At 33.8% G+C, this 20,855-nt stretch overlaps 5 protein-coding genes across 9 annotated transcripts in view; 3 read left to right on the top strand and 2 right to left on the bottom strand.

Moving 5' to 3' along the window:
• The first annotated feature begins 3,468 nt into the window (after nucleotides 1-3,468).
• LOC128682155 (motile sperm domain-containing protein 2-like) lies at nucleotides 3,469-5,193 on the top strand. The gene has a single exon (XM_053766723.2). The coding sequence runs from the start codon at nucleotides 3,668-3,670 to the stop codon at nucleotides 5,030-5,032; it is 1,365 nt and encodes a 454-aa protein (XP_053622698.1). The 5' UTR covers nucleotides 3,469-3,667; the 3' UTR covers nucleotides 5,033-5,193.
• A 1,106-nt stretch (nucleotides 5,194-6,299) lies between these two features.
• Nucleotides 6,300-12,021, top strand: LOC128682149 (motile sperm domain-containing protein 2-like). Its single transcript, XM_053766713.2, has one exon. It carries the CDS (start codon nucleotides 7,160-7,162, stop codon nucleotides 8,534-8,536), a length of 1,377 nt encoding a protein of 458 aa, XP_053622688.1. The 5' UTR covers nucleotides 6,300-7,159; the 3' UTR covers nucleotides 8,537-12,021.
• Nucleotides 12,022-12,676: 655 nt separating this feature from the next.
• On the bottom strand, nucleotides 12,677-14,421 carry LOC128682161 (adenosine 5'-monophosphoramidase HINT3-like). Its single transcript, XM_053766734.2, has 3 exons — nucleotides 14,054-14,421; nucleotides 13,608-13,801; nucleotides 12,677-13,445 (listed from the first exon to the last, which is right to left on the bottom strand). Exons 1-3 carry the CDS (start codon nucleotides 14,244-14,246, stop codon nucleotides 13,416-13,418), a joined length of 417 nt encoding a protein of 138 aa, XP_053622709.1. The 5' UTR covers nucleotides 14,247-14,421; the 3' UTR covers nucleotides 12,677-13,415.
• Nucleotides 14,422-14,985: 564 nt separating this feature from the next.
• Nucleotides 14,986-17,489, bottom strand: LOC128682159 (uncharacterized protein). 2 transcript variants are annotated; one of them, XM_053766731.1, is made up of 5 exons: nucleotides 17,364-17,489; nucleotides 17,023-17,220; nucleotides 16,370-16,506; nucleotides 15,598-15,757; nucleotides 14,986-15,155 (listed from the first exon to the last, which is right to left on the bottom strand). In XM_053766731.1, exons 2-5 carry the CDS (start codon nucleotides 17,216-17,218, stop codon nucleotides 14,998-15,000), a joined length of 651 nt encoding a protein of 216 aa, XP_053622706.1. In that variant the 5' UTR covers nucleotides 17,219-17,220; nucleotides 17,364-17,489; the 3' UTR covers nucleotides 14,986-14,997. The 2 variants fall into 2 exon arrangements, with proteins under 2 accessions (XP_053622706.1, XP_053622707.1); XM_053766732.1 differs by having other exon boundaries at nucleotides 17,296-17,431.
• A 129-nt stretch (nucleotides 17,490-17,618) lies between these two features.
• Mgat2 (Mannosyl (alpha-1,6-)-glycoprotein beta-1,2-N-acetylglucosaminyltransferase) overlaps nucleotides 17,619-20,855 on the top strand; it is a 36,667-nt gene continuing 33,430 nt past the window's right edge. For all 4 annotated transcript variants that reach the window (XM_053766711.1, XM_053766709.1, XM_053766710.1 and 1 more), the window contains exon 1: nucleotides 17,619-18,593. The gene's annotated coding sequence lies outside the window, so the exon portion shown is untranslated. The remainder of the gene's footprint in view (nucleotides 18,594-20,855) is intronic.

Here is a 20,855-nt window from a genome sequence, read left to right as displayed (position 1 = left end):
GTTTTGTCTTATTTTAACCATATTCTACACCCTGCACTGAAAGCATGGCTAGCGCGAGACGACTGTTATAACCTATATAATTCTATTGCACTACATTACATACATTGGTTTAAATTTTGCAATCGACCTGTCATTTTATACTTAGACCGCGATTATTTGCCTCAAGTGCGAGCATGGCTACAAAATGGCTGCCGTGTTTTGAAAAGAAATTATCGACTTCTGACAGTTTAGTGGCTTCAATTTATCTGCGATTTTCGAGAACCAGATAAAACCCATGCTCGCATAATTATTAGATAGAAATGGCGTAAGTTTAAAAAGTTTAAGCGCAGCGAATCTTATCGCGCGCTGCTGCATTTTCTCCTGTTTTTCTATCTTTGTATCACCATCTTTTTGGCACTTCAGAAAAAAATACAGGAAATTGAAGCTAAATTAAAATTTTACGAAACCCCTCACTCAGACTCAGAATTTACTCACATCACAATATAAAAATAGAATATAAAAATAAAATAGAAACACACATTTTCCAAACATAACCTAAGAACAAATTAAATTTTCTTTAAAATAAAAAAACTTAATCAAAATCGATCCCGCCGTTTGACTGCTACGATGCTACGGACAGACATACAGATACTTCTTCATAGTCATATTCCTCATGGCTGAATGAAACACAAATAACGAATTTTTTGGCACTATTTGCCATTGCCTTCTCCATTTCACACACAAGTTGATGATCAACCAATGTGCAGGTTTCCTCACGATGTTTTTCTTCACCGGAAGCAAGTGGTGGTCGATGAAAACTACTAACACATGAGTCAGATTGGCATACAAACTCATGTGGCCCGAGTACGATTCGAACCTGGAACCTTTCGGTTCACAGGCGGGCGTCGTAACCATTACACCACAACCCTTTCAACATACAGATACACAGACACGTTAAACTTATAACACACCTCCTTTTGTCGTCGGAGGTTAATAATACTTAAGTAGGTACCGGTATTTTTACTTATACCAGAATATTTTGGAAAGTCCTAAAAAAGAAACATCTTTAACGGACAAAAATAAAACCTTACATAATAAAAAACAATATCCTCTACCGTGTCTGTCTGTGATAAAATCTAATACTACTGCACGGATTTTCATGTGGCTTTCACCAATAGATAGTGTGATTCCTGAGGAAGTTTTAGGTGTATGATTTTTTTAATGTTTTTATCAAATAAATACACTATTTGTGCGTACACATTTAAGCAGTTAACATATATATAGGGTTACAGCTGGCATCAAACGCATAACCTCCTAAAGACTACTTGGGTACATTAAAACAAGCATCTTTTATTCTACAACTTTTCGTGATCCATAGTTGTTTTTTTAATATTACAAAAATACAATCTAATTTGCCTTCTACACGTCTTAACTGTATGTAACAGCCAAGCAACACGGGACAGTACAGTAGCGTTATGTAGCGGAATCGATCATAGAGTTAACGTTTTATAGAAACGACATTAAAACTAAAAAAAGGAATTTTTTTGTATTTATTTCGATTAGACAAGAGTCTTAGAACAAAAGATGTTAGTCCTTTATGTACCTTATGCGCCTTTGGAAGGTTATGCGTTAGATATCAGTGACCCTGTATATTGTAACAATACTAGACCCGGCAACCGAAATCAATCAATCAATACATATAATAAAACAGTAGAAAAAAATCTATTCATTGAATATATTTACATAAAAACAAAATTAGGCGATAAGAGTCATAGTAACAGAGTAAGAATTTGAAAAAAACATCAGTCTGTTTGTACGTCAGTCTGTTTATCTGTACGCGCTATCTTCGGAACTACTGGACGGATTTGAATGAAACTTTTTTTGTTATATAGCTATTAAGCCTGAACAACATATAGGGTATAAATAATTTTGAAAACTGGATGGAGAACCATGATTGTTTAATCGCCAATATTAAAATTGAATATTTATGTCACTAGATGGCGATATTTAGTTTTAGAACGCGCTATCGTGTGTCGCTCAAGAAATTATATAGGGTTTTGAAATATGTAAAATCTTTTTGGCTTAACTTTTTGATCATTACACGACTGTCACAATTCTGAAGTTTATATTTCTGTATTTTTGACAATCAGCCGATTGTTCAATGATGGTCCAGCTGTAAACTATAGGAAATATAGAAATGACGCCTTAAAAAAGTAGTTCAGCCTCATGAGCATTTTCTGTTGATGTATATAAACTGAATTGAAGCCGAGAAATCGAAGATTTGGAACATCTGATCCAGATCCACGATGGTACAGCTAAACTATAGAAAATAAAGAAAAGACGCCATAACAAAAGTTGTTCAGCCTGATGAGCATTTCCTTTTGAAGTATATAAATTGAATTGATTCTCACTGGGGGCGGTGCCGATGTAAAACTATACTTGTCCCGCGTATAGATACTACTCATTGCGACTTTACGTGACTATCTCCAGGGTGAGTAACTCTTCAGGTCTTTTTACATTGGCGCCCGAAGGAAAGACTATTCAGTATAGTACTTTTATACCTATAAATATTATATATTTTTTAATCTCTCTGAAAATTGTTCTGCAACGCGAACGAAGTCGCGGGCATCAGCATATATATATATTTTTAATCTCTCTAATTCCAAAAATTGTTCGACCACGGGAACGAAGTCGCGGGCATCAGCGAGTTTAAAATATTTGTACAGTCATTCTGGCGTTTATTCAAAAGTAGCGACTTTTTTCAAATATGCCATTTAAAATAAAATATTAACCAATGACGTAGGTACTAATGTTAACCCAGAGTTAACCTCATCATTGTTGTCAGTCAAAGATGTGACGTGAATATTGCCATATAAAAATTATTTACTAAATTTGCTGTTTTGTAAAATACAATCTTTGTCCTACTAATATTATATATTAAAGTTTGTTAGTATGTATGTATGTGTTACGCTTTCACGCAAATTCTACTGGACTGATGTTTATGAAATTTTGTACACAGGTATATTGTATTTTGTACCTAGAATAACACAATAGGGTTTTTTCCCGCAATTTCCATGGGAGCGAGGCCCCGGGACGCGGGTACTACTAAATAAAAGAAAATCACTTTTTTTTTTATTTTTCCTGATGTCAAAATCTTGTATTACGTCAAATCAAAATACGTCCAGTAGATGCGGGTTATCCGTTAACTTTAGCCAACCCATGTACCAAATCCGATCAGTAGATTTTGCGTGAAAGAGTAACAAACATACAAACGTTCATATTCATCCTCACAAACTTTCGCATTTACCTATACTATTAGTAGGATTTTTTTTATTGCATTTTCGACAAAATCAACACAAAATAATAAGAAGGATTTTCAAAACTAACTTTTTTTATGCGCTGTAACATTTTGCGTCTTGTGTTGGCGACACTAATTTAAGATTATCATATCTGTCATGTCACTTTACGCGCGCTATTGTTTTGACTATTTTTAAACTTCGTGCATTCAAATAGTTTTTACCCGACTGCCGAAGAGAAGGTTACTTGTATCTTGAGCGTGAGTTGTTTTTTTTTTCAAACAGATCGTGATAATCAATTATCACGATTCAAATTGGTTTCGAACTGGTTTCAAAACCAATATAATTAAAATCACTGTGAGTCCTAGAAGTTTTGACAACGAAAAGTCAAAATGGCGACTCCAGACGATTTGAGATCTGCATTCGAAAAGCGAATGAAACAGGGAATTCCGAATCCTCCAGGTGAATTCGATCCACAGGACTTAGAATTAATAAAAGACGATAAGTATTTAAATAAAGTACTGGATCATCAAGATCGTGATTTGAAGAAGGCCTCAAATATGCTCTGGGAAATTATGCTTTGGAGAAAAACGGTTGGCGCCAATCAAATAAACGAGAGTAACATACGATTGGACTATTTAAAAGAAGGTGTTTTTTTTCCAAGAGGCAGGGACAAAGATGGCGGCGTACTTTTGATAATAAAAAACAAATTGCACGTTAGAGGTCAAAAAGATTTTAATGACATAAAAAGAATTTTGATTTACTGGCTTGAAAGAATTGATAGAGAAGAGAATCATGTAGGAAAAATCACTTTGTTTTTCGACATGGAAGGTTGTGGTATGGGAAATGTTGATATGGAACTCATTAAGTTCTTGATAAGTTTATTCGAAACATTCTACCCTAATTTCATGAATTACATTGTCATATACCAAATGCCGTGGATATTGAACGCTGTTTTTAAAATTGTCAAAACATTGTTGCCAGCGAAAGGGATAGACATATTGAAATCGTTGAACCGAGACAACTTGAAAACTATAGTGCCTCCTGACCAAGCTTTGACATGTTGGGGAGGCAACGATCCGTATGTATTCGAGTTTGTTCCCGAAAATACGACTGACAATAGAAAAGTAACATTTTCAGATGACGACGACACACATTCCCCTGGCGAAATGCTACGTCTGAATCCTCATGACACTGTCATATTTAAAAATGTCAACGACGATCTAACTGGCCAGTTCACAATAACAAATATGGACGACAATGCCGTATCATTTAAAATAAGAACAACGTCTCCGGAGAAATTCCGTGTGCGTCCTAGTTCAGGACTGTTGGCAAGCGGCGCAGTGCAAACGGTACAAATTTTAGTGCAGCCGAGTGTACAACAAAACACAGGCTCAAAAGACAGATTCCTTGTCATGTCGATACAGTTACCAAAACCTGATCTAACAGCAACAGAAATGGCCGATATTTGGCAGAATTCGTCTGACAGTAAAGTGGATGAATATCGTCTCAAATGTCAATTCCCACAGATGGTGACGTCCAACGGGAGCATTTCGAATGGAATAGCCAAACAGGTATCGATTACAAATTCATTGCAATCAAACTACGATGCACTGCGCAGAGATATCGCCAGGCTACAGAAATTCCAATATGCTACACTTTTCTTATCGTCAATAGCCATGATTCTGACCTATTTGATATACAACACTGATTCAGACGGCGAGCGCTGTGATTACGTGCATAGTGTCGATTTTTAATGACATGTTGAAACTAAGAAACACTTATCATATCATATATCATTGTGATAATTCATTGACTGTAATAATGCAGCTGGATCATTATAACAATTAAAGTTGGTTGCAAAATTAATTTTCAAAAATAATAAAATAAAATAAATAAACAGCACCATAAAATAAAACTAACAAGTTTTAATATAATATCATCACCAGAAACGCAATGTTATAAGCATGGAATTAGTAGGTACTCCGTACAAGTACTTTTAAATCCATGGTTATAAGGTAGTTGTCGAACAAACATAGCTTTTTTGCTCACGTATTGCCTAGTTGTGACTTGTTTAAGTCATTCAGTATTATCTTAGAGCGTTTGGACAAATGTAAAATGTTTGATTTTATTTTTAAAAGCATTGTGGCATTATCACAGTGATTTTTTCACTGTTCTATTAAGTTATATGTCATCTACCCTATCACAAGGTATCATAGGTACATAACTACCCTGAAAGCCTACTACGAAACATAAAAACACGTACAGTTTGTCAAGAAAGTGAAGAAAACGAATTTTTACCGAACTACCTTTTTTGCCTGCAATGGCAAAAAGGTAGTTCGGCAAAAATTCCAACAATAATGGTCAAGATTGGTTGTTTCTTCTTTTGATTTCTTCACTTTCTTAACAGACGTAGCACGTTACTAACGTCCACAAGCTGTCTCTTTTCCGCGTATCGTGTATGCAGCGTATAAAAAAAGAAAGAATGAGATTTTACGTGTTTTATGTTTCAAGGTAGGTATTCCTCGGACTTTCATATTCGTTATTTTATGTAGGTAGGTATATAGTTAGTATATTGTAATTTTTACGTCAATTATGAACAATGTCCGTACTTTTTGCATTACTTATGTAAATTAATGTATTAAAATATCCAATGATGCCAAGGTTAATGCGCCCTTGCGTTGTTTTTTTTTTCACTACGCTTTGGGTTATTGGTTTTGACATCCAAATTCATTGTAATATGTAATATGATTGTAAATCTCAATATCATGTTATGCTTGAAAATATCAATAATTCGCTTTTATAAAATCTATTTCTCATGTTATATAATTGATTCATGCTCAGAGCAATATATCAATTTCAATTTAACGACCTCTGTGCCTTATGGTCATCTTGGACTGCTTCACTGCAACACAGGAGTCCTGGGATCGATCATTGAAAAATAGAAAATGATACTTTTCAGTTAGACCAGACCCAGGTCTAACTGAAAAGTATCATTTTCTATTTTGGTTGCTTGGTAGTAAATATTGAAGTCAGACTTGAGTACTCCGAAGAACCTTTTATGCAAGGATAGTATTGCTATTTGTTTCATCGGTAGCCCGACCTCTCTGTCTCATTCATTGCGAGGTAAATAAATAGGTTCCTGTAGTCACCGTATATGTATAATTATTCCTGACCTATCACAATACATACAAACACGAAGCAGGTTACTAACTTCCATATATTGTCTTTTTCCCATAACGTGTAAGCATTGTGTGAATAAAAATTACATTAAAAATGTAAAGATCCCTCCTAAAATGCATATAATAATAGACCTTTAACGTCAAATAATTCGTAAGTAGGATCGAATATTTTGATACGTAAACGCAGTATTTTCGGAGAATACCTACCCCAAACAAGGCCGCTCATATAAAAATCAAAAAGAGCCATTTAATTATATGATTTACAATGTAATGTTCTAATTGTCTATGGATTTACATCTTAATCTCATAAATACAGTTGGGTACAGAAAGTATATAAATACAACTTGCGTTATTATCCACAAATTTAACATTCTAATATTTGTCTTATTATCAAAGTCACCAATGATGTACCTACGTAATTTTTCTAAATATAGGTACAAATACAAAATGCTTGCTGTGCTGCTTGTCACACTATAGCTTAGTTGCAACACTAAGTACTCAAATCAAGTGATGTAACACTCTGCTGTCAACAAGAACAAATGTCATGTCAATGTCATTCTTGATTCTTCAATCACCATCATTCAAGGAAATTGTTTTTGTCCCGTGTGTGAGTGGCTGCAATTCTTTATTATTAAAAAAATCATTGGAATCGATGTGAGTACATAATTTTTCACTAATATATTAATTGTCCAATATAATAACATGGCCACAGTAGCGGAGTTGCGATCGGCCTTCGAAAATCGAATGAAAGAAGGCATTCCAAATCCACCGGGCGAATTCCATTCTTTGGACTTGGAACGGGTAAAAGATGATAAATACTTGAACAGAATACTGATTCACGTGGATAATGACCTTAAGCAAGCCTCTGATATGCTCTGGGACATTATGCTGTGGAGAAAAACTGTCGGCGCTAACGATATTAATGAAACCACAGTACGACTTGACTACGTAAAAGAAGGTACATTTTTTCCAAGAGGCAGAGACGTAGATGGAAGCCTACTTTTGATCGTAAAAGCAAAAATGCACGTCAAAGGTCAAAAGGTTTTTGAGGATATTAAAAAAGTTATAATTTACTGGCTGGATAGAATAGAAAGAGAGGAGAATGGTAAAAAAGTCACTTTATTTTTCGATATGGAAGGATGTGGCCTAGGAAATATGGATATGGAGTTAATAAAATATTTGATTAGCATGTTCAAACTGTACTATCCGTACTTTTTAAATTATATTGTAATTTATCAAATGCCATGGGTGTTGTCTGCCGCTTTCAAAGTTGTCAAATCGTTGTTGCCTGCGAAGGCTGTGGAAAAAATGAAATTCTGTACTAAAGACAATTTAAAAGATGTGGTTGCTCCTGAACAAGCACTTTTGTGTTGGGGAGGTAAAGATGCTTATCAATTTGAATTTATCCCTGAAAACAGAACTGCTGAACACAATCAAAAAAAGGTTACATTTGCGGAGCAGGGTGACGGTCATTCTCCTGGTGAAATGCTACGTTTAAATCCTCATGATACAATAATATTCAAGAATGATAATGATGAGATATCTGGCCAATTTACCATAACAAATATGGACGAAAATGCGGTGTCATTCAAAATAAGAACAACGTCTCCTGAAAAATTCCGTGTGCGTCCTAGTTCGGGCATGTTACCAAGTGGTTCTACACAAACAGTTATCATCGTCGTTCAACCGGGATTCCAATTGCGTTCAGTGACGAAAGATAGATTCCTTGTCATGTCTGTGCAGATTCCGAAAACGGATTTAACGACTAAAGAACTGGCTGACGTCTGGCAAAATTCAACAGGCAGTAAAGTAGATGAGTACCGTCTTAAATGTCAGTTCCCCGACAAGGATATCACGAACGGGACCGTATTGGACGGCAAAAGTCTCGAGAAACATGATTCGGTTACAAACGCATTGAATAATTTGCAATCAAACTACGAATTCCTACACAGAGATGTGAAACGGCTTAAAATTTTCCAGTTTTTAACGCTCTTCATGACAGCAGTCGCTGTTGTACTAGGTTATTTAGTGTACCTTAACTCCAGCCAGGCCAATGGGAGTTACTGTGAGCGATTGTAGCCCTTAACCATAGTGGTTTTAAACACCACTATCGAAGTCGAGAAACTGTTAAACAGTCTACTTTTTATAGTACTATTAACAAACACGGCTATGTTTTTAATTTATTGCCAATTGGTCCATAAAGTAGACCTATTGCATTCTCTAAAATAAATGTTAATAATGTAGAAACTGTAATATAATATGCCACTTCTATATAGATACCGACGCGGGTGGACGTACGTTGCGTAGTATGTGACCTTTTGTTTTACTGCAAGGAATAACCGTCAATGTATGTCGAAACCGCTAAAGTGGAGCAACTGTTTGCCGTTAGTGTATAGCTTAGTAAAATCATAAAATAGCCACCGTGAAATGAGTGCTGATAATCCTATCCCTATTACAGAATCTGTTACTAACAGATTCTTTAAGAATGGATATTGTCAATGACACTAGCAGAGTGTTAGTGTCATTGAGTTACTTATAAACATACTTTTGGATTGGTACATATATTTTAAGGTGTCAAATACATTATATCAAATACATATTACGTATAGTGTGCCCATTGGAATCTAACATCGTGGTGAGACTGTTATCTTCGTCGTCTGGTGTCTTGTGCCCGCCAATTTTGTGAAAATATACAAACCAAAACATAATAAAAAGTCTGCATATCCGATACCGATATTCAAAACAGCATTTAAATTTTTAATTTTTAGAGCTTAATATATTTTGCGGTGGATGATGCGCGCATATTAAAAAAAGATTCAATCTAAGTTAGTATAGCTTGCAATTGATTCAGCTTTATTAGAAGGATGTGGCGGTTAGATTAGATATGTTGTTATCATTTGTTGTTTTAATCACGGCCTAAAATAATCTGTACGATAATTTTGTGATTTCACGCCACGCCTCGACAAAAATATGTACTTGCGTAATTTTATTTAGAGTAGCATTCAATTTACAGACTGTAAAGAAAAGCGGATTTTTGACGGACTACGTTTTATACCATTGCAATACCAAATAGAATGGTTAATATTGGTTGCTAAACGCCCAGTGTTCCCAGCCGTCAGGATTTTTCGTCACTTTTTTGACAGAAAGTATCTTTGGCTAATATGGCTACCAAAATGTGTCTGCTTATTAAACGCACAATCGAAAAATAGTCGTGTAGTCGATGTGACCACATTGTGCAATGGAAAACTATAATACATTAGAATCTTTTGGTATAATTGTACTCAAGAAAAAATACCGCACATATGTATGTATTATTTGTCAAAAGATATTATTTATTTAGAAAAAATATCAATTGGCACAAATTATCTATTTATTGGCACTAATTATATCTGAAACAACGGTGGCTATATTTATTAGGGAAATCTATTTTAACACTGATAATAATTTAAAAATTGAGAAAAATGTCGATTATTTATGAAAAATATTCGTTTAAAATTTAGTTTTTGTATCATTCAAAATTTATAATTAAATACTATTAGTATAAGTATTAGTTGGCAAAAAAATATTTTTAAATAGACAGGGTCTTATTAGGCAAGGTACAATTTAGGTTTGTAAACCCAGTTTTTTTCTTACAAATCTTGTTATGTAAACAATCGAACCGTGTCTTTTTATATTTATGGTTTTATTGCTATATTATAATAGACTTTTTAGGAAATTTGGGTAATAATTCTTTAGAACTTATATTCTATTTATTTTCTACAAAATGCAGCTGTACTGTGGAGATTGTTTGTCTACATGTTAGAAATCGTAAGAAAAAATTGAGTGTAGTTAAAACATGACATTTTATTTACGTTCGATATTTATATTGCATGAACAATTATAATAACGATTTTTAAAATCATTAACATTTAAATTAAAAAAATTAATTTCGAAAATATATATTTTTTTGTTTGTTATTTTTAATTGATGGTGTTTTTTTTAGTACGTAGGGGGCAGATCATAACATTCCTATTATTTTTAGGGGTCCGTACCTCAAAAGGAAAAAGCGGAACCTTGATAAAAGCACTTTGTATATTACAACATCACATAGATTAACAATAATATAAAATGTTATAATTACGAAAAAAAATTATGAAGTTATGTGATTGGGTAAAAAAATAATTTATTTTATAATTTTAAGGTTTGTAAAACAAATATTTATGTAGGTATTATGTATTTGTGTATGTAATATGGTAGAAAGCACCGGACAAGGTTAGAAAATTGTAAAAAAACATTCCTTTGAAATATATAACCGTCAAGTTTTTCCTATAAGGTAACAATTTAATATATTGTCCAGTTGCTGTGTTATTACTAAGTATACAGGGTTATTTTAAATCACCATTAACCACGCAAGACAAAAACTAACGACCTATGTTCGTCGAGTTATGTTAATTCGTTGAATTTTATCGTCATATTTAAATAAACCTCTATCCGTTTTAATGTTAACACTCAATGTTGAACTCGGCCCAGGCGGGGAAGGGGGAAGTGGGTGAGGGGAAGGCGTTTACGCGAAAGCGCTAACATGGAAATACTAATGTAAAGACAGGATAATAAAAACTTTAAAAAGTTTCATGATGTCAACTTTCAAATGCTGCGAGGTTATTGGTGTTTAAAAAAAAACTACATGTAAACAAATACTTGTAACATAGTGATATCAAGTCGCATTTAACCTATATATATAATCATTATTTAAAAGCATATATCTAGTTAGATTTTATACATATATTTCGTAGTTCTAAATTATGTACAAATCTAAGAAAAAAAGTTTTCAACATCGTACTTCAGAATTACAAGAAATTTGTATTTAATAACTCATGTGTCGTCTTATTGTGGTTCATCACACTTCTTGGTTTAGTAGTCAATCGACTATGCGCCTTGGTTGGAAGGTCAATCACATCCTAGGACATGCGAGGTTACTGTTTTACGAGTAGATAACACATTACATTTTGTATATTGTTCAAGAAAATTGACCTCCAAGCGGCGGAAACAACGGGCGAATTTGTAATTAATTTGTCTGGGTTGATGTGCTATCGACTGTACAAATAGACTAAATGACTGATATCGAGTGTACGATGTTGACGTAAAACGTATCAATTGTGGTCGTCCAAATCAAAAGGGACCTTATGGCGCCCGGCACTTTCGCCATTATTGCCGTTGTTTTGTATTCGAACAACGGCAATAAAGCTCTTAGTGCCAGCCGCCATAAGGTCTCTTTTGATTTTGACGGTCACAGTTTGTCTGCTTATTAAACGCACAATCGAAAAATAGGGGAAATGTGTATCGTATAAATTCAGTATTTTTATATGTACACAGAGTTATTTTTAATTCAATATAACTGAAGTCTGCAAATTACGTATGTGCAATGTACTCTCAATTTGAATTGTATTTGTAACTGTGAAATAGAAATAACTCTGTAATAAATAACTATATCGTAACAGCATGGTGACTATAGTTATAATATTATATTTAGTAGTCTTGCCATACTTGTATATATGTCTATTGTTTAAATAAATATATATTATATTTGTTTCTATTTTAATTTTAGGGCTCATACTTCAAAAAAATAAAAAATCTTTATTGTCACACTTAATATTACAGTACTTTAACATTAATTTCAATTTGAGAGATAAAGTTTGTAATAACAAGGTGACAAAGGAATGTATCAGCTTATCTGTTATCCCCCACAATAATTTATTGAAGATAACGCTGATAACTTTGAATGGAACCATTATCTCAACACATAGAAGGAAGTCAATGATATCAAATACTTTCCATGACAAAAAAATAACTAATTTCACGGAACCCTCAGGGCGCGAGACCCACTCGCACATGACTTTGTTGTTGACGTCATAGGTATCTACGTCATGCCATACGTAATTCGTTTGATACGATATATTTATAACTCAGTCTATAGTATAATATTCCACATGAACTGTGGACATTGGACATCAACATCTGTGACTCAATTTCGACTAATAAGTCCTTCATGACTTCCTTCGTTTAGCTAAACGATGATTTTGCCAATGTCATGGTTGAGGAAGACACTGTGATTATCACTAATTCTTTCTATTCGAGTGTGTTAATTATTAACACTATTGTCAGATTATAGTTTTTAGCCGCTTAAAGGTCAGTTAGGCGCAAATCTGTCATACAAATTCACGAGAAAAAATTAAACAAATTTTAATATTTTAATTAGAGGCATTTATTTTTCAAATAAGTGAACATTTTTTTCTTTAGTGTATTAACCTTAAAATTGCTTCTAATGGAATGGAAGATAAATATAAATAATAATAATAATAATAAGCCCATTCTCAGTCCATCCAAATTTCATTCTATAGACCAGTACTTCTATCCATTATTCTGCAATAGTTCACACTCCCGCCGAGACCTGCTCATGGGCATATCATTTCATTGGTATATCCGGGAGCGGGTCTTGGCGGGAGACCTACACAACATCAAAATTCTCCAAAGGGCCTCTACGTGTTGGATCCATATCCCCACGCAAGCCTCTCAAAGGACCGGACTTAGTGCCGTGAATCTCAAAAGGAGATACAAATAATAATAATAATAGCCCTTGAATACACTATATTGGTTGATATTAATTTTAAACATTAATCGCTTTTTCCCAAAGGTTGACTGGTAAACAATGTTTTTAAAATTTCTATCGTCCATCCATTTTCTATACTACCAAACAGTCATGCGGCCCTCCTTGTGGTAAGTGGTCACCACAGCCTATCAAGCAACAGCCTGCAACAGTAGTGGTGTCACACACGCGTTGCCCACTTTGTGGCCTAGGAACTCTTTGGTAAACATTTTGGTAAAGTTTAAATAAAAATATTTGACATTTCCATCAACCTTAATGCATTAACACCATTACCTAAATAATATTTCACAAAAAATATCCATAATTTTAGTTTTCTCATCCCAATCTGGAAACTACGTAATCGGGCTGAAACAAAGAAAATCTTATTAGATTCAATTGTTTCCACTGTCTCTTATCCTGTACTAACAAGGGACGATAAGGGTTGAAGTTTTTGAATGCACCTTTGAATTTTTTTTAATATTTCAATAAAATTACATTAAAACATAAAATAAATTTATAGGTACTTACCGAAACAAACCAATATGAATCCTTTTTGAATATCAAACGGGACATGAATCCCATTTCCGATTCCGGAGCAATAGTGTGCAAATGGAGATGCTTCACACTCCGGAACGGTGGCCAGTGGTATCCAAATCGTGAGTCAGTTACTGACAAATTGTGTTTTTCTACCAGTTCCCGAGCTATCCTCAGCATATTTACAACTTAAAATTTAAAACAATTTTAGTTTAAGCTTATATTATAAAGAGGAAGTGTTGAAGGGAATAATCTTTAATACTTCTAATCCTGATATACATGAAATATTAAGTAATATGTGAAATTCCACATGTAAACTACCTTATGAACGATTTTTGCTGTTCAATGCTTTCTCATCATTCATTTTAGGGGGATAAGGGAGTTTAAACAACTGCAACTGGGGCCTTCCTAAGTACTGTGGGTATACTTAATTGACTTACCAAGCTCTTTATCAGCAGGTGCAAGCGATTTAGCGTCTTCGATGTGTCTTTTAGGCACAGTCAATATATGAAATCTACTAGCTGGCTTTATATCGCGAAAAACACATATTTCCTCATCTTCATATAATATTTCAGTGTCTGTCAGCTTATTAACTATACTACAGAAGATACACGGGGAGTGATCAGGAGCCATTCTCCTAGCAAATCTCAAATAACCGAAGTATTTAGCTAAATAAATTATGAAAATTTGTGCCTACATAAAAGAGAAATCTGTTGAAAAAATATTTTTTTGAAAGAAATGAAAATTTTTTCAAAGATTTTCTCCCATATTCACTATTTATTTTTGTCATTGGCTGTCACTGTCACTCATGTGAAGTTGAAGTTACAATTGACTTCTTTTTCCAAAAATTTATGACAAATAATAGAAGTTATAAGTTCAAAGATTCAAAAGACCACCAGACAAATATGCCAAAAACGTAGAAATCTACGACGGACGAGTATAACTAAATGCATCAAAAAGCTCTTATCAGTGAGTGCAGGTGCAGGCTTCAGTATTATTCTAGATATAAATGAAAACTGCTATTCTGATCTATAATAATATAAACAACAATTATAAATCGAAACGGTGGTGGTCCAATGGTTAAAACCGTTCGCCTGGATCGAAAGGTCAAGGTTCGAATCTATATACCAATCTAACACATACATAACAGTTTTTTTAGACGTCCACTAGAAATCTGCACACTGGTTGACATTTTAATTTCACTAGTGTCACAGATTATACTTGCAATACTTCCAGTACTAGTGTATATGTGACACTCATGTCATATGCCTTTATTGTTATTATCTGCGACTAAAATAAAATCTGGCAGCAATGTTAGCAACAACTGTGGTCTTATAATGATGAATAACACACTCGAAAAGAAAGACGAAAGAATAAGAAATATTTATTTATTTTCAAAAACAACGGAAGACACAACACTGCCCACTTTCCCGCCAAATTTAAATTGGGGCGATGGTATAATGCATTTGAGTTTCAATTTCTCTGAGAAGTGTTTTATTAATTCTTCTTCTGTCCAGTTGCAAGACGTGATTACGAATAAACCTGTAAAAAAAAACAAAATGTTTATGTTCATCTCTACATACCAACTACAATAAATTGTAGTCATTAGTACAGTATACGGCTGAGGAAGAAACCGGAAACACGTTTATTTTATGAGAGAGAGAGTACAGACTTGCTCAAGAGATCCCCAATTGTTTTCGAAAATTATATTATACTAGCGGCCCGTCCCGGCTTCGCTCGGGTAAAACCATAATAAATTATACACCTAAACCTTCCACAGGAACCACACTATATATTTGTGAAAACTGCATGAAAATCCGTACAGTAATTTTATAGGTATATCGCGAACAGACAAACAGACGTGGTAGAAGACTTTGTTTTATAATATGTAAAGATAAGGATTGTCTAAATTAATAGGTAGGTATCTCCTTTAGTTACGTAATCATTATATTCATCATGCCATAGATTAGAAAAAAAAACTCACCATTTTTATCAATCATTTCCGTCACTTTGTCTATGTATTTCCCCCTATGTTTCCTGGGGTCGACTGGGTTTAAACAGATCGCGTCATAAGTGCCTTTGTCATGGACCACACCAAATTTGCTACCTAGGTGTGCTACATCATCTTTTGTTATATCGAAAATCTGTAATTGTAAAGTATGTTTTGTCTCGTTCTGTCAATGCCAAATTTTGTAAAGTGCGATAGTGACGAAGCATACTTTAGCTCAAAGTAAGTATAAGTGTTTTGTTAATAATGGGGTTACTTCATATTTGGTTATTTTTATCTTTACCATCCTATTCATGAAAAAGTAAAAGCATATTAAAATATTTATTTATTTATATGTACACAACTCTCACTCTCATTTGAGAGTTTTCCCTCGGCCATTAACCGTCGGAGCACAGGGTCGGCTTTCCTACTTTTTTGTCTCCACTTCGCACAGTCGTCAACATCCCTAGTTGTCTTGGGGTCACAAATAGGACACTTAAGTACAAATGTACTACTTATTTCCATAGAAATTTCTTGCAGTAGACTCCCTCACCCCACATTTCGACACACTTCACAAAGTGAAGACATAAGGTAAGTCACGTTATTGCCCTTTCTTTAATGCCTTTCAACAATTTCTGTTACTTTTTACAGCGTGACCATAACCAAATTGATAAATCAACATTTGTATTTCCTTTTACATATGTTAGTATTTGTTACTGATTATTTTTTATTTCTGTATAAACATTGTGTATCAGACTGACATACTTACTTTGTACTTAATAATAGGAAACTCTTTCTTTGACACTTTCTCAGCTAATGTGATAGCTTCCTGACAGTAGTCCACACCCAGCAGATTAGTGAAGCCTTCTCGCGCCAATTCTGTCAACGTGTAACCGTTACCACAGCCTGGAAAAGGTTAATTTCTATTTAATGTTTGGAATTTTAATTACTACTTAGCAAGCAGCCCACATTTACTTATTTCTTACTAGCTTTTGATTGCAATTATTATGTGTGTCCGCTATTTAAATTATTTTTGTCAATATCTCAGGTTCTAAGTCACATATCACAATGAAACCATCTGCTATATAACTGTGAAAACTCAGATCAAATTCCATTCAGTAGTTTTTGCAAGATGCACAAACAAAAATAAAAAAATAAAAATTGTCTTGGCTTCTATTAGTCCCATAAAGACACCCCATATTTATTTTTCCATACTCCTATGTACAGACATAGCCGACTTAGTTTATTACATGTATAGATTCAACCAATTTCACATCTACCTTTACAGGTACACATGATGGGAAATAGTTACTACAGGTAATGGAGACGTGTTGCCGGCAATTACTTGCATATCTTCAAATCACTCTGGTATGATGAACTATGGTACTGACGATACTGAAAGTTTTGGCACAGTGTACAAACCTAAATCAACAGTAGGAGTGTCCCTCGCAACTCCACATTTACATATCCAATCTATTACCCTGTGTGCACTGTCTTCGCCGAACCACACATCGCCAGAATCACCGTGATCATCAAAATTGGATATCTCAGTTTTATAAGCTTTCTCCCAGTATTCCCGAGTGCCAAGTTCCGAGGAATCCAGCTCTGTGTCCTCCATATCTGGAAAATTAGAGGAATAAACCTGAAATAACTGGCTTTACTGTATTTTTAGGTTATGTTTAGAAAAAATGGTACCTAAAGGAATCTAATGCATTTTTTAATTGTCTGATTAGAGTTACAAAGAAGCAAAGCAAGTTTGGCACCTGTGTAAAGAAAGTATTTATTTGTTTGTATATACAATAATTCGACGCGGTTTTTACAATTTTATCAACACGTCAAAACAGAATGATCAGATGTTTGTAGGTATGTTTATTTGACTCACAAATGTTGCCATATTCAATTTCAAAAATCAGGAGGAATAATATTTTGAGTGTGTTTGGCCACTGACTATATTAGTCAGTGAAGCAGAGATGAGGTCTAAAGTGTTACTGGTACGCTCAAATGATGCCTATTCACCTTACTATTCACTCTCGCCTTGAAAGTTCTATATAGTAGGATTCGGGAAATATCGATTTGCGGAGCTCAGCAGTTCGCAGCAGAAAAGATAAGATGAACCAAATTAGGAGGTACGATGAGGTGGAATTACGACCACACAGACTTTAACGGCGCCGTGTTTTTGATAGCGAAATGGTAGACTAATCAGATTATGCGACTCCTGAGTCACACTCGCCGAAGTGCAGCCCGTATAAAACACACAGACTCGCTGTTAGTCGCAGAAGCAGACATGGGCTGATAAAGGCTCAACAAATTAGCGTCAGATCTTGGAGAGGATGCCCATTTTTGTATGCGATCTTAGCTCTGGTATCTTAATATATAGGTATATTCGTAATAACAATATTTGATTTGATAGATTTGTTTCCATTACCATTTTGTTTTTTCCATTACAATTCCATTTACACATTAAATGGTAACACTGTGATAATAATGTCAACTGTCAATTCTGAAACAAGATTCTCGACCATTGGTTCTCGACGAGCGAGCAGATTGTCAAAAAATAAATTTCGTTTCGTTCGCCACTTTGCAGAGCTTGTCTACCTCTCTCGTATGGAGAATTTTTTGTCGTAAAGCAGTAAATTAATCAACATCATGTGACAAACTGTAACTGGCCTATAAATTAGAAGTTTCCTTATTTCATCTTCATCTGTGACACTCTGTGAAATAACATTTCAATTCATGAATAAATGATAAAAACGTGTTAAAAATTCTGAATCAATCAATATTTTTGAGTCATCGTATTATCATTTTTAACTGTAAATAAAGTGCTGCCTACTTTTGACCTAGAAACTATACAATTAACATTTTAAATACTTACTGTGGTCCTGACTCAATACATTACTGCAAAAACAGTGTTAATATTTATTTACGTTATATAATAACAAGTATCTACAGTGCTTTGATTGAGTTCGAGGGAAAGTGTTACAAAACATCTCATGGTAAGTCGATCGTGTAATTTGACATAATTTTATTGGATTACGAAATATTAGCTAGGTAATTTAGTTTAGATCTATGACAAAAAAAATTGTCCATAAATTGAATTTTCCGCGGGATTTCAAAGCTTAATTTCATGGTCTAGACTTTAATGGTGGATTAATACCATGATAAATTATCTTTATGGCTTTAAGTGCAATAATTTTTATTGGTGTTCGTATCAAATGAGCATTGGAAATTCGCTTATGAAGTTAATTAATTGGTGTATAGAAAAGATAAGCTTAATGTTACATTGTTTTGTTGGCTTATTATGGTTTATGCATGATTTTGAGTTATTTATTTTAATGAAGCAACAATGGTGGAGTGATTAAACTTTTTATTTTAAAAGATATGTGGGATTCTAAAATATGTCGTATGAGTTAGTTTACCAATCTAACTCTATGGTAATTATCATAGACCACCACTTGCCTCTTAAAGTAGAAACTCTAGGGTTACAAGGGCTTTAAATCTAAAAGCAAGTTGCAAGTGTTATAAATCCTGATTCCTTTAGTGAAAAACTGATCTTTGGCTGAAAATAAAACTGATTAGATTTTAACTAAAGAGTTTTATTATTATTTATTACTTTTAATATTATTTTCTTAGTGACTTTTATTGCTGGCTAGCTATCAAAAAAGTATTTTTTAGATTTAAAGAATTGTTCACATAGGTACATATAATAGGGGGTACCTACCTATTATTTATTATATGCATTACTAAATATCTAGTTTCGAATTAAAACATGGCAGAATCTTGTTTATTCCATTAAAATCCAGACTAGACTGGATTTATCTGGTCTGATTGTAACCTGCCTGTTCTCTTTAACACAATAAAATAAAAGTGACTTGATTAGGTTTTTTATATAATTTTTAGCAATAATTACTTTTTAGAAATCAACCTTTGTCTCTTTTCAACTGGTTATCAGCCATGTTAGCTCCCTTGTAAGAGCACTGACCACATTTTTTTAGGTAACACAGGGTTGTAAACCTTATGTGTAAATAAATTGGAAACTTTTCGCCAAAAGACTGATCTTGTATCCTAACTAATATTATAAATCTGAAAGTAAGTTTGTTTGTTTCCTCTTCACACTCTATCTACTTGACCAATCGTCTTGAAATTTTGGGTACATGTAGTTTGAACAAATGAAATTTCATCCTGAAAAATTGCTGCTCCCATGAAAAATCACGCGGGCGAAGCCATGGGCAAAAGCCAGTTTTATATAATCCCAACTATAATTTTATAAATGATAAAATAAGTTTGCTTGTTAGGTACATCTCAAGATTTGTCAACTTCTTCTATTCATACATCTTACAATCTTCTTGAAATTTAGCATACATTTAATTAGTTTGAGGTACAAAGAAGGACATAGGGTACCTTTCATCCCAGAGAAATAACTGCTCCTGTGGGAAATTCACGGGGGCGGAGCCGCAGGCGAAAACTAGTACCTATATAAAAAAAACGCCCTAAGTGTTCTGTACTATTTTCTATTAAAACACCAAAAAGTTAATGTTTGTTGTATGAGATAAGATCCCCCATAAATACATATTGATTTTATTCTGTTACTATATGTTGTTATAGCGGGAACAGATATAAATCACTGAAAATTTACATATTATGTCTATCTTGTAAAACACATGGTGGGTCATGGCCCATACTCATCCACAAGGAAGGCCAGTGCCCCAGTAGTGGGGACGTTAAAAATTAAAATGGCTGTTTGTATTATCAACATTCCGTCACCTACACATACTTAACTGTGGAATACTTATTGTCATCTTATTGTATATATCTCTCATTTGTATTCATTAAACATATAAACGGTTGTGAGAAAATGTCGCTCTGTTTTTATGTGATGGTATTTATATACAAAACTGTTGTTATGTATAATAAACGATAAAGGTACACTCCGTTTTTTTCTTACAAGTACTAACATGTAAACAATCTTCATATTGTTGTATTTTGTTCAAAACAAATCCAATATTAGTTTTATTGGAAAGTAAAATATTTATTAACCTCAAAAAGTAATTTTCCACAAGGACGATTTTAATTTATATTGTTGTAAAAATTATATAATAAGCCTGTTATTCATAAATAACCTAAAATGTTGTGTCACTATTGCACTTTACCTATAATATTTGAAATTGTCAAAAGGAGACAAAACATAAAACGCTTCTTCACCTGCGCTTTGGAAGTCGCCGATGGATTTGGTTTTAATTATTTTTTGACGTCAATAA

Source organism: Plodia interpunctella, chromosome 29 (genome assembly GCF_027563975.2).
Source record: "Plodia interpunctella isolate USDA-ARS_2022_Savannah chromosome 29, ilPloInte3.2, whole genome shotgun sequence".
Taxonomy (NCBI): Eukaryota; Metazoa; Arthropoda; class Insecta; order Lepidoptera; family Pyralidae; genus Plodia; species Plodia interpunctella.
Note: the sequence above shows the minus strand (reverse complement) of the source record. Positions and strands in the feature narration are given on the sequence as shown.